The sequence below is a fragment of the Carcharhinus amblyrhynchos genome, chromosome 24 (assembly GCF_965287045.1).
Source record: "Carcharhinus amblyrhynchos chromosome 24, sCarAmb.v2.hapA, whole genome shotgun sequence".
Lineage (NCBI taxonomy): Eukaryota > Metazoa > Chordata > Chondrichthyes > Carcharhiniformes > Carcharhinidae > Carcharhinus > Carcharhinus amblyrhynchos.
This window is the reverse complement of record NC_137347.1, coordinates 786,516-798,392: the sequence shown is the minus strand read 5'-3', so window position 1 is coordinate 798,392 and position 11,877 is coordinate 786,516. Positions and strand designations below refer to the sequence as shown.

Genomic DNA, 11,877 nt, shown 5'->3' with positions numbered 1-11,877 from the left:
TGCTCTTACCTCTATCTTCTTTACGTTTTGTTCACAGATAACGTGCTGGTATAAACAAGTCCGTTATTTTTATTTTAGCAAGATGAACCATCTGTGTTTGTTTATCTCACCATTTCTGTACATATTAACCAAGATTTACGAAAATCCATGCAACAGGTTTAACAGATTTGCTTTTAACTTTCAACTCATCCCAAGGACTTTAACCAAACTAGTTTTTTTTGGCAAAATGAAATCATTAGAACAGAGGTCTTTAAAGTTTATATAGTGAGAATGTTTATTGTACCGCAGAAAAAGTTTTAAATTTCTAAGGAAAAAAGGGAATTCCGTTTAGTTCTATACAAAAGAATTGAACTTTATTGACAAACTGCTGCAAACGTGTTTGACAAATGTTTAGCTACCTATTTAGGCCAGCTCACACAAGGAGTGCAATGCATATTTATGTCCAGGCACAGATTTCAAGGACAACAGACAATTGTGGTTATAAATTTCCAATTACATACATGAGCTCATTTTAGCTGCAGTGTCCCTTTTTACATCAGCAGACAGACCCTCTCCAGAATTGCCAGAAACAAAAAGGCTAACAGAAAATCGTGACGATATGAGGGGAGAATGAAATAAAGAAATGAACTTGACTTTAACAATTATTTCTGACCCTGGCAGGCTACATTATTCTGTTCAAAGTCCAAATCCTAAAAGCAAGAGTTTATCAACAACATTTGAACATCAGGATCCCATCTATCTACATATGTGAACCTCAAAGCTCTTAATACAAATGGCAGCTGAAACACTACTGAAGACATCCTTCCACATTAATTAATCTTTGCGAAGCTATCAAACACCGTCCGCAGTTATAGAAGGGGAGGGAATGAGCCAAAGCTGCTATAGTCTCAGCACTGTCGCATCACAAGAATCCTGAGGTAAATGCGTTGACTTCTGTGGCTGTTATCACAAACCATCCACCCACTGAGTAAATGCAATGGTGAGGAGAGCCTTATTCATATTTCACTGTTCAAATTGAATGGGTTCAGTACATTCTGTGAGAAAGGTATACTGCTCTGGGGCCTAAGTGAAACCAACAGGAGAGAAAATAAATCCATCCCTACACATCAGCCTAAACACAGTCACTGATGCTGCAGCTTCTGTAAGAAAAAGGCCCCATGATATAACTGAAAACATGACTGAAGTTTCTGAATCAACAAGCTGAATTTGATGAAAGCAAGTGTAAGGAAACATGTGGCAGCCAGTTGAGCAGGAAATGAGTACTCGGTGATCTTTGCAAGTGAACTTGCCTGTCGAGAATACTCCACATCCTTCTGAAGCCCAAAACCAGAGAGCACATTTTCCATTATTCACCAGCCCGTTGGGAAAACACCATCAGCTGGTCTTTGTACTGAACAAACATGCATCACTGAACAAGGATTATGGCTTGCCTTCTTTGCAAATTCTGAGCAAGATTTTAAGTCATTTGCTATGGTGACAAATTAGCTTTCACCATCAGTACTAACATCTTTGCTTGTAGGGACTCTTCTTAAATAAAAAGATGCCAACCACAAAGGGGCCTTTCAAAAAAAATGAAATCAAAGTACACAATATCCTTTTGTAAAATTCTAAATATTTACTTCCCTTCTTTGGAAGTGACAATGAAGCATTGCCCAATTGAGTTAAAAACACTAAATTCATACTGTGCCCCAAAACTAAAGACATGTGGATAGTAGCAAAATGATTAGCAAGACATCTCAAATAAAAATCAAATTGGTAAGGAAGCAGAGGGTGAATGGAATGTGAAAATTCAATTTGACTGATTTAAAATGCAGCTCATGTAATCCAATGGGATTCTGCAACTTTGAAGATCATTTAAACATTGTACGTAATTAACAGAAATAAGTCATGGTAAACAAGTCTAAAAATACCTACATAGCAGAATTAAATTCAAATGGCAAATAAAAGCCATCTTTACAGGTACATGTAAATTGACAGATGCGCCAACAATATAAAAACAAAACAAAGCAATCTAATCATATGGGTTTAGCTAGAACTTGCTGCCCTCTAATTTATTGAAACATATCATGCCAAAGTTGCACTACCATGGGTTTAGTTATCTAAACATGTACATAAACCAGTCTGCCCAATAAATGTCCAAAGTAGAAAACAAATGGACTATTACTTGTCTCACAGTTGATAACAAGATGGTGACCACAGAAGATTGAAGCAATTTATAAGGAAGCGCACATGGTCAGAGGCCAGAATTAGTATCTCCCATAGGGATGGTCTCTGTACATTCCCTTGAGTGGCCTTGCTGGTGCCTTCAGGCTTGCCCTCCCCGCGTTCCAATCCTCCTGTCCTGTAACAGAAAAAAAGTTTTGCATTAAACACAGAACAGTACTTGAAGAGCAAGCTACAATGGTACAGCTGTATTGCATATACCTCCACCACTGCCTGACTTGAAGCACACTCGTAATAAATGCTGAAAGACAATAAAACACACTTTTGTTGAATACTAAAAGTCGAGTATAACATTCTGGAGCCTGGGCCATATCATCTTCAACTCTAACCCTGCAATCAAATTGATCAGCACTGGATTGTGATTATCTTTTAGTCTAAAGCAAGTACAACAAAGTGGGCAAGAAAAATGCCACAGCAATTCTGCTGGGATATAAACTGGACATGCACACTCACTGGGGAAGGAAAAAGAAACAATTAATGGAAAAAAATCAAACTCGATGTTTTCCCATCCCTCTTGTTGCAGAAAGAAATTGAAACGGGCCAGCTGAATGTCATTCCTGATAGCCACACATATAGCAAATCAATGAAAAGGTGCAGCACAGTTGCACATAATTCTGTCCGCATGGGGAAGAAGGGAGGAGAATCCTCCCTTATTTTCCAAATGTCGCTGGATTCCGGGGAAGTGCCGGAAGATTGGAAAGCGGCTAATGTTACGCCGTTGTTTAAGAAGGGTGCCAGGCAAAAGGCAGGGAACTATAAGCCGGTTAGTTTAACGCCTGTTGTAGGTAAAATGTTAGAATCCGTCATCAAGGAGGAAATAGCGAGGCATCTTGAGGGGAATTGCTTGATAGAGCAGACGCAGCACGGTTTTGTTAAGGGGAAGTCGTGTCTGACAAATTTATTGGAGTTCCATGAGGATGTGTCTAGGGCAGTGGATAGAGGAGAGCCGGTGGATGTGGTCTTTCTTGATTTTCAGAAGGCGTTTGACAAGGTACCTCACAAGAGGTTTTTGCAGAAGGTAAGGGGGCATGGAGTTGGGGGTAGGGTGTTAGCGTGGACAGAGGATTGGTTGGCAAATAGGAGGCAGAGAGTGGGGGTTAATGGGTGCTATTCGGATTGGCAGTTGGTGACTAGTGGAGTGCCCCAGGGGTCGGTGCTAGGGCCTCAGCTATTTACTATTTATATAGATGATCTGGAGGAGGGAACCGAGTGTATGGTGTCAAAATTTGCTGATGACACCAAGATCGCTCGAACGGCAAATTGCGCGGAGGGTGTGGAGAGTCTGCAGAAGGATCCAGATAGGCTGGGCGAATGGGCCAGGAAATGGCAAATGGAATTTAATGTTGGCAAGTGCGAGGTGGTCCACTTTGGTAGGAATAATGGTAGGAAGGACTATTACTTGCGTGGCGAAAAACTGCAGCAGGCGACGGTGCAGAGGGACCTCGGGGTCCTTGTGCATGAGTCGCAAAAACCCAGCCTGCAGGTGCAGCAGGTGGTCAGGAAGGCTAATGGGATGCTGGCCTTCATAGCGAGGGGGACTGAATATAAAAGTAGGGAGGTCTTGCTGTGGCTGTATAGGGCATTGGTGAGGCCGCAGCTGGAGTACTGTGTGCAGTTTTGGTCGCCGTACTTACGCAAGGATATTTTGGCCTCGGAGGGAGTGCAGAGGAGGTTTACTAGGCTGATGCCGGAGTTGAGGGGGTTGAGCTATGAGGAGAGGCTGAATAAACTAGGCTTGTACTCGTTAGAGTTTAGAAGAATGAGGGGAGATCTCATTGAGACATATAAGATGATGAAAGGGATGGATAGGATAGAGGTGGAGAGACTCTTCCCGCTCAGAAAGGACAGTAGGACTAGGGGGCACAGTCTCAAGATAAAGGGGGGAGCGGTTTAGAACGGAGTTGAGGAGGAACTTCTTCACTCAAAGGGTGGTGAATCTCTGGAATTTTCTGCCCGTTGAGGTGGTGGAGGCTGCCTCGCTAAATATTTTTAAGACGCGGGTTGATGGGTTTTTGATAAGCGAGGGGATTAAGGGTTATGGGGAGAGGGCGGGAATGTGGAACTGAGACATGACAGATCAGCCATGATCTTACTGAATGGCGGGGCAGGCTCAAAGGGCTAGATGGCCTACTCCTGCTCCTATTTCTTATGTTCTTAATCCAAGACTGCCTCAGGACTTCACAGGTCAGTGTCACTGTTCAATTCAATTACTCAGAAGTCAAGGCAAATGGAAAACAATTCCAGGACTGACAAAAATGCCAAATTTCAGAGGAACAACAACTGTACAAGAAAAGAGATACCAAGTGACTGGCAAGTTGGCTCTAATTGACTGAGATGTTGCCATGGCAAAGATACCAGGGAGTCCAAGCTTCTGTTCATTCAAGGTGGTACAATATCCGGATATATTCCAGAACAGGGCATTTGAATATACATAGCTACGAGCAAGCCACATTGTGAGCCCAACTGACAAATTGTTTGTGTAATTCCCAGCACTCAGGATTGTTCAGCAAGTGCTGTCCTATCAGAGAATCACATCTAACATTATAGATTTTTGAACTGTGCGAGCCACCACAATAAAATCAGCTTTAAGATTTGATTGGAGTAAAATCCTGTTACAGGGCATCACTGACAATTTCAGTTCATTAGCTAACAATTACCCCCACATTACACTTTGCTGAAGTCAATTTGATTATAGCTAAACTTGGCAATTTATTCTTTTACTACAACCTTTCCCAGAAAATGAGAACATCTGAGTGAGGTTCTCCACACTGCACAGGGGTGGCACAGTGGTTAGCACTGCTGCCTCACAGCACCAGGGATCCTGGTTCGATTCCCAGCTTGGATTACTCTATGTGTGGAGCCTATGCAGGTTTCCTCCAGGAGCTCTGGTTTTCTCCCAGTCCAAAAGACATGCTGGTTAGGTGCACTGACCCAAACAAGTGCTGAAGTGTGGAACTAGGGGAATTTTACAGTAAATTCATTGCAGCGGTAATGTAAGCCTTACTTGTGACTAACAAACTAAAAAATAAAATAATTTCTTCTCAGTTTATGCGCTCAGTAGTGAGCAATTCAGAAAAGTAGCTGCATTTCAACTGCATCATTCATTCCCCTGTTTTGCAGAAACAAATCAACATTCCCATTTATGTTTTAGATTTCCAAACCAGGTGAACATGATCACAATTAGGACCTGCATCCTACAACATTCAATCACAATTACTTCTATATACAGTTGCAATCTAAACAATACTAGGTGAATACTAGATCCCAATCATGACAGTGAACCCATCCAATCAGTGGTCTTGTAATATGCAAAATCTCGAGAGCGCAGAGGCTTTTGCCCAAATGTAGAAACACAACACGGGAATAGGGTAGCAGCATGGACGTTGTGTATCAAAAACAAACAAATACCCACACAGAAATGTGATGATCCAGGTAGGTAGAGTAAAGCCCCACCATTTGAGATTTTCTCTTCTGTAAATTTGCTGATCCACGCAAGAATTTCATACACCCATCGTGGGCCCAAATATTCACTTATCTGAACTTTTAAACATTAAAAAATACATGCCAACTTCAGAAAATACAGAAAAAACTGTCTAAATGAAGCTTAATACATCCATGACCTATTTCCCACACGTACTGTGCAAGCACTGTCTGCATTTGTGTGTTCCCTGCTACAATTTAATGCCTGATCACAGTCCATTTTCACTCTCAAGTATGACAAACTAAATATTGTTGAAGAGTCAAACAGACTTGCAACATTATCTCTCTTTCTACAGATGCTGCCAGACATTTTTTCCTCAGCATTCTCTGTCTCAGATCTCAACGGCCACAGTATTTTCTTATTCATCGTTGTTCTTGTTTTATTAAACAATTTCTCCAGTAAATTTTGTTAACAGCATTGTTCTGACTTTCTTTGGTTCTTTCTACATGTCAAATTTTAAGATGGTTGGAACAAGCTTTAAATTGAGGGGTGATAATTATAGGATGGATGTCAGAGAAAGGTTCTTTACTCAGAGGGTAGTAAGGGTGTGGAATGCCCTGCCTGCAGCAGTTGTGGACTCGCCAACTTTAAGGGTGTTCAAATGGTCAGTGGATAGGCATATGGAAAACATTGGAACAGTTTAGGTTAGAGGATCATTAGATTGGTTCCACTGGTCGGCATAACATCGAGGGCCGAAGGGCCTGTACTGCGCTGTAATGTTCTATGTTCTACGACCTGGTCTAATTGCACCCCACTGTAAAGTAACTGTTCACAATTTCACTGCTTACAAGGTGTGAATGTGAGACTTTACTGCACTATATCAAGCCCCCCACACATTTGGATCACAAACTTTAGGGTAAAGATTGATAACTCTTCCTGGGTAAAAGGAGTGGGGATACAGATCAGCCATGTTCTAATTTAATTGCAGAACCAGCTACATGGCCTACTCTTGTTCCTATGCAAGAACTCTGAAGGATATACTACCATCACTCCACTCCCATGGTTTAAGGTGATTTGATGGAGCTGGGAAACTTGCTCACATTTCATTGGGGAAAGGGGAGATCTGCAATAACGAGTCAGTTGCAGCAACAGAGCACCAAGAGAAACAGAATAATTCAACAGTTTGAACATCAAGGCTCGTCAGTGTCTGGCTCAGCTGTCACACTCTCTCCCCTCAATCATATTTCAGGTTCAGGTTCCACTCCAGGGCTTCGAAAGACAGGGGGACAAAATATCAAGGCTGATACTCCAGTGCAGTACTGACGGAACAGTTCACTGTTAGGGGGTACTGGTTTTTAAAATGAGACATGAAACAGAGATCCCACCTGCCTGATCAGATGAGCAGGGATGACACCCCCAGTATCACGGCCAACATTTATCCCTCAATCAACATCATTAAAAAATTATCCGGCAATAACATTGCCGTCTGTGGGAATTTTGTGGGTACACTTTGGTCACCATATTACAACAGAAACTACATTCCAAAAAGTAGATTATTGGCTGTGAAGTATTAAAGACTTCCAGTGGTCTTACGCATTATACAAGTTATGTTTAAAGACCAAATGCAGTCCCTCTTTGGAAGTCACGGCGATTTGATCATCTGGTAAAAAAATTCAACTCACTGCATTCGTTTCACATAGAGTCATACAGGGTTACAGGAAACAGGCCCAACTTGTTCATGCTGCCCTTACTTTTTTTAAGCCCCTAAGCTAATCCCAATTGCCTGCATTTGGCCCATATCCGTCCATACTCATCGTACCCATATAACTATCTAAATGCTTTTTAAAAAATAAAATTGTACCCGCCTCTACTACCACCTCTGGCACCTTGTTCCAGACACTCGCCACCTTCTGTCTGAAAAAAATTGCCCCTCTGGACACTTTTGTATTTCTCCCCTCACCTGTGCCCTCTAGTTTTAGACCTTTGGGAAAAGATGCTGACTATCCACCTTGTCTATGACCCTCATTACTTTATACACCTCTGAGGTCACCCCTCAGCCTCCTAGTCTATTCAGCCTCTCCTTATAACGCAATCCATCAAATTCCAGTAGCATTCGAGTAAATCTTTTCTGCGCTCTTTCTAGTTTAATAATATCCTTTCTATAACAGGGTGACCAGAATTGCACACAGTATTCCAAGTGTGGCCTAACCAATGTCTTGTACAACTTCAACAAGACATCCCAACTCCTGTATTCAGTGTTCTGACCGATGAAACCAAGCATGCCGAATGCCTTCTTCACCACTCAGTCCATCTATGATTCCACTTTCAAGGAGTATGAACATGTACCCCTAGGTCTCTTTGTAACTCTCCCCAACGCCCTAACATTAACCGAGTAAGTCCTGCCCTGGTTCAATCTACCAAAATGCATCACCTCACATTTGTCTAAATAAAGACCCATGTGCCATTCGTCAGCCCACTGGCCCAATTGATCGAGATCCCACTGCACTTGGAGATAGCCCTCTTCACTGTCCCCCATGCCACCAATCTTGGTGTCATCTGCAGACTTACTAACCACGCCCCCTATGCCAAAACTGTCCTTGGTTATTACTAAAACAAAACTCATATCAACCCATATCTGATCAGCCAAATATTCCAATTCCCATACATAGAACACTACAGCACAGAAACAGGCCTTTTGGCCCTTCTTGGGTGTGCCTAATCATTTTTCTGCCTAGTCCCACTGACCTGCACATGGACCATATCCCTCCGCACCCCTTTCATCCATGTATCTGTCCAAGTTTTTCTTTACTGTTAAAAAGTGAGCCTGCATTTACCATTTCATTCCATACTCTGACCACACTGTGAAGAAACACCCCCCCCCCACAATATTCCCTTTAAACTTTTGCCCCTTCACCCTGAATTCACATCCTCTAGTTTTTTCCTCCTCCAGCCTCAGTGGAAAAAACTTGCTTGAATTCACTATCTATACCCATCATAACTTATCAAACATCCCCTCATTCTTCTACGCTCCAGGGAATAAAGTCCTAACCAGTTCAACCTTTCTCCGTAACTCAGTTTCTCAAGTCCCGGTAATATCCTTGTAAACCTTCTCTGCACTCTTTCAACCTTTATTAATATCTTTTCTGTAATTAGGTGACCAAAACTGCACACAATACTCTTAATTCAGCCTCACCAATGTCTTATACAACCTCACCATAACATTCCAACTCTTATACTCAATACTTTGATTTATAAAGGCCAATGTACCAAAAGCACTCTTTATGACCCTATCTACCTGTGACGCCACTTTTAGGGAATTACGTATCCGTATTCCCAGATCCCTCTGTTCTACTGCACTCTTCAGTGTCCTACCATTTACCTTGTAGGTTCTACTTTGGTTTGTCCTTCCAAAGTGCAATACCTCAGGCTTGTTTGCATTAAACTCCATCTGCCATTTTTCAGCCCATTTTTCTAGCTGGTCCAAATCCCTCTGCAAGTTTTGAAAATCTTCCTCACTGTCCACTACACCTCCACTCTTTGTATCATCAGCAAATTTGCTGACCCAATTTACCACATCATCCAGATCATTGATATAGATGACAAACAACAATGGACCCAGCACTGAACCTTGCGGCACACCATAGTCACAGGCCTCCACTCAGAAGCAATCCTCCACAACCACTTGCTGCTTCTTCCATCAAGCTAATGTTTAATCCAATTTACTACCTCTCCATGTATACCAAGCGACTGAACCTTCCTAACCTCCCACGCGAGACCTTGTCAAAGGCCTTACTGAAGTCCACATAGACAACATCCACTGCCTTCCCTTCATCCACTTCCCTGGTAACCTCCTTGAAAAACACTAATAGATAGGTTAAACAACCTACCACGCACAAACCCATGTCGACTCTCCCTAATAAGTCCCTGTCTATCCAAGTATTTGTAGATCCTATCTTAGTACTCCTTCCAATAATTTACCTACTACTGATGTCAAGCTTACTGGCCTATAATTTCCCGGATTACTTTGAGTTTTTAAACAACGGAACAACACGAGTTATCCTCCAATCATCCGGCACCTCACCCGTGGATATCGACATTTTAAACACACCTGCCGGGGCCCTGCAATTTCAACACCGGTCTCCTTCAAGGTCCGAAGGAATACGTTGTCTGGTCCTGCGATTTATCTACTCTGATTTGCCTCAAGACAGCAAGCGCCTCCTCCCCTTTAACCTGTACAGGTTCCATGATCTCCGTACTTGTTTGCCTTATTTCCGTAGACTCCAGGCCAGTTTCCTTAGTGAATACGGATGCAAAAAGCATGTTGAAGGAGAGAACCTGGTAAATGTTGAGCATGTCCCAGACCTTGGTATCATTGACAAGGAGATCCCACACCGGCCAGCGGTTCCAGCTCGACCTTCTACAAACCACAGCAGTGAGTATTTGACAAAGACTACAATACAAGTCAACTGAGGTTATAACGTGCAATGTCACATTCCTGTACTGCAATGAGAGCTAGACTGTATCAGTAAAACCCAAGTGTGAAAGTGAGATTCCACTAACAATTCCTCCACCCCATCCTCCAGGTTCAATGGGAGGATGGTCAAACAAGCTTGCATTCTTCTTGAAGCCAATCCCACAAACATTCAGGCAGAACTCCAACCAAAAACTCTCTCTCCATAAGGTCCCATTCTCAACTCCCAGAAGGTCTTCTTTCTGGGGGGGGGGGACAAAGAAAACATTTCAAAGATTCTCCGAAACTCCCCTTGAAGCACAGTGGCATTGGTATTAATGATTGGGAGGAGGTTGCTAGCAATCGTTCAAAATGACAGCAATATGTCCATTCTGATGCATTATGCTTTGAATCACAATGTCTTAAGAGGCAGAACACGGAAGAAAAGGAAGCAAATTTTGCACTCCAGATCCCAATTTCCCATGGGAAATCCTGTCCTGTGTCCAAAGACCCACGGATTGAGAACTGGCCTGTTTAGTCACGAGACCCATGGCAGAAACAGAACGCTGAGCAGCTGTAACCCTCGAATCACAGGTCAGCCACCGCTGATCAGACAGGAGCTACTCTTAATACAACTTGTAATAAAAACCTCAGTGGATCACATGAAAACTTTTTCAAAGTAGTAATTCACTTCAGTTGCCTAGCAATCATACAACTGGTTTACAACAATATGGTAGAAAAATCAATTATGACTCTCACTTTTAAATGCATACAATCAAAGCAGCATTGGACCAGTTCCAATGGGATAACTCCCATTCACTCACCATAATCTTCATAAGTTTCCTGCACTTCTCCATGCCCATAGTCAAAATATTCAGCGTCACTGCAGAAAAAAATTTTTTAAAACTGTCACAAAGCGCGCTGTTTAAACCTTTGCTGAGTGCACATATTTTTTAAGCATCTCATTTAGTTTCTTGGTTCCACATTAAATGGATAATATGCCATGACAAAATCCATGGCTATGTTTAAACAGCTTCTACCTCTTCAAAGACTGGAGGATATAGTGCAGACCATAAAAATGCAGAACCAATCCCAACCAGAATCAAAATCCCACTTGTGTTTTTCACCTCTGTTCGGGGTTGGGGGGAGTACTCATGTGTAAGACAATGGGGGGGGGGGGAGAGAGAGGAGGAGGAGGAGGAGATACCCATGTCTAAGGCAACGAGGGGGGAGTATCAGTGTCTATGATTTTCAGCCAGCTGCACCAATGCCTTCAACCCAGAACCAAGGTCCTGACTCAGAACCATGTAGCAATAGCTTTCTGGAGAACTACATGCAAATATTTGGATAGACAGGCTTGGGGTAGGAATTTCACTGATGACCTGTTTGCCTACTGCAGTCAGTCTTATATAGCCTGCATCACTGCAACACAAACATTGTTATGGGAAATCACATGAATCCACAATTGTGTGTGGTAATTAGTTTACATTAAACTAACATGTCCCTGTTGGCAAGCTATCAATTACAATGAAAGACGACCCAATTTCTACAATGTGCAACCTACAAAACTGAAATACCAACAACTGTAATTCCTATTAAATGAGTGAGCGCAGTCATGGAATGAATCATGAATTTATTAAAAACACTTCTACTGAAGATCATTACCTCTGCAAAATCACCAACTCTACTTACCCCTGGGACTGATCATAATAGTTTTCATAACCGTCATAATTTTGCTCTGCATATCCATCATCATAGCCCTGTAATGTTTAAATAGAAATTC

At 42.2% G+C, this 11,877-nt stretch overlaps 1 protein-coding gene across 1 annotated transcript in view; it reads right to left on the bottom strand.

Moving 5' to 3' along the window:
* Window positions 1-249: 249 nt before the first annotated feature.
* LOC145357978 (KH domain-containing, RNA-binding, signal transduction-associated protein 1-like) overlaps window positions 250-11,877 on the bottom strand; it is a 29,539-nt gene continuing 17,911 nt past the window's right edge. The window contains exons 7-9 of the mRNA XM_080211625.1: window positions 11,787-11,854; window positions 10,919-10,977; window positions 250-2,341 (exon numbers count right to left, since the gene is read on the bottom strand). Coding sequence (XP_080067751.1) covers window positions 2,247-2,341; window positions 10,919-10,977; window positions 11,787-11,854 — 222 coding nt within the window. The 3' untranslated portion in view covers window positions 250-2,246. The remainder of the gene's footprint in view (window positions 2,342-10,918; window positions 10,978-11,786; window positions 11,855-11,877) is intronic.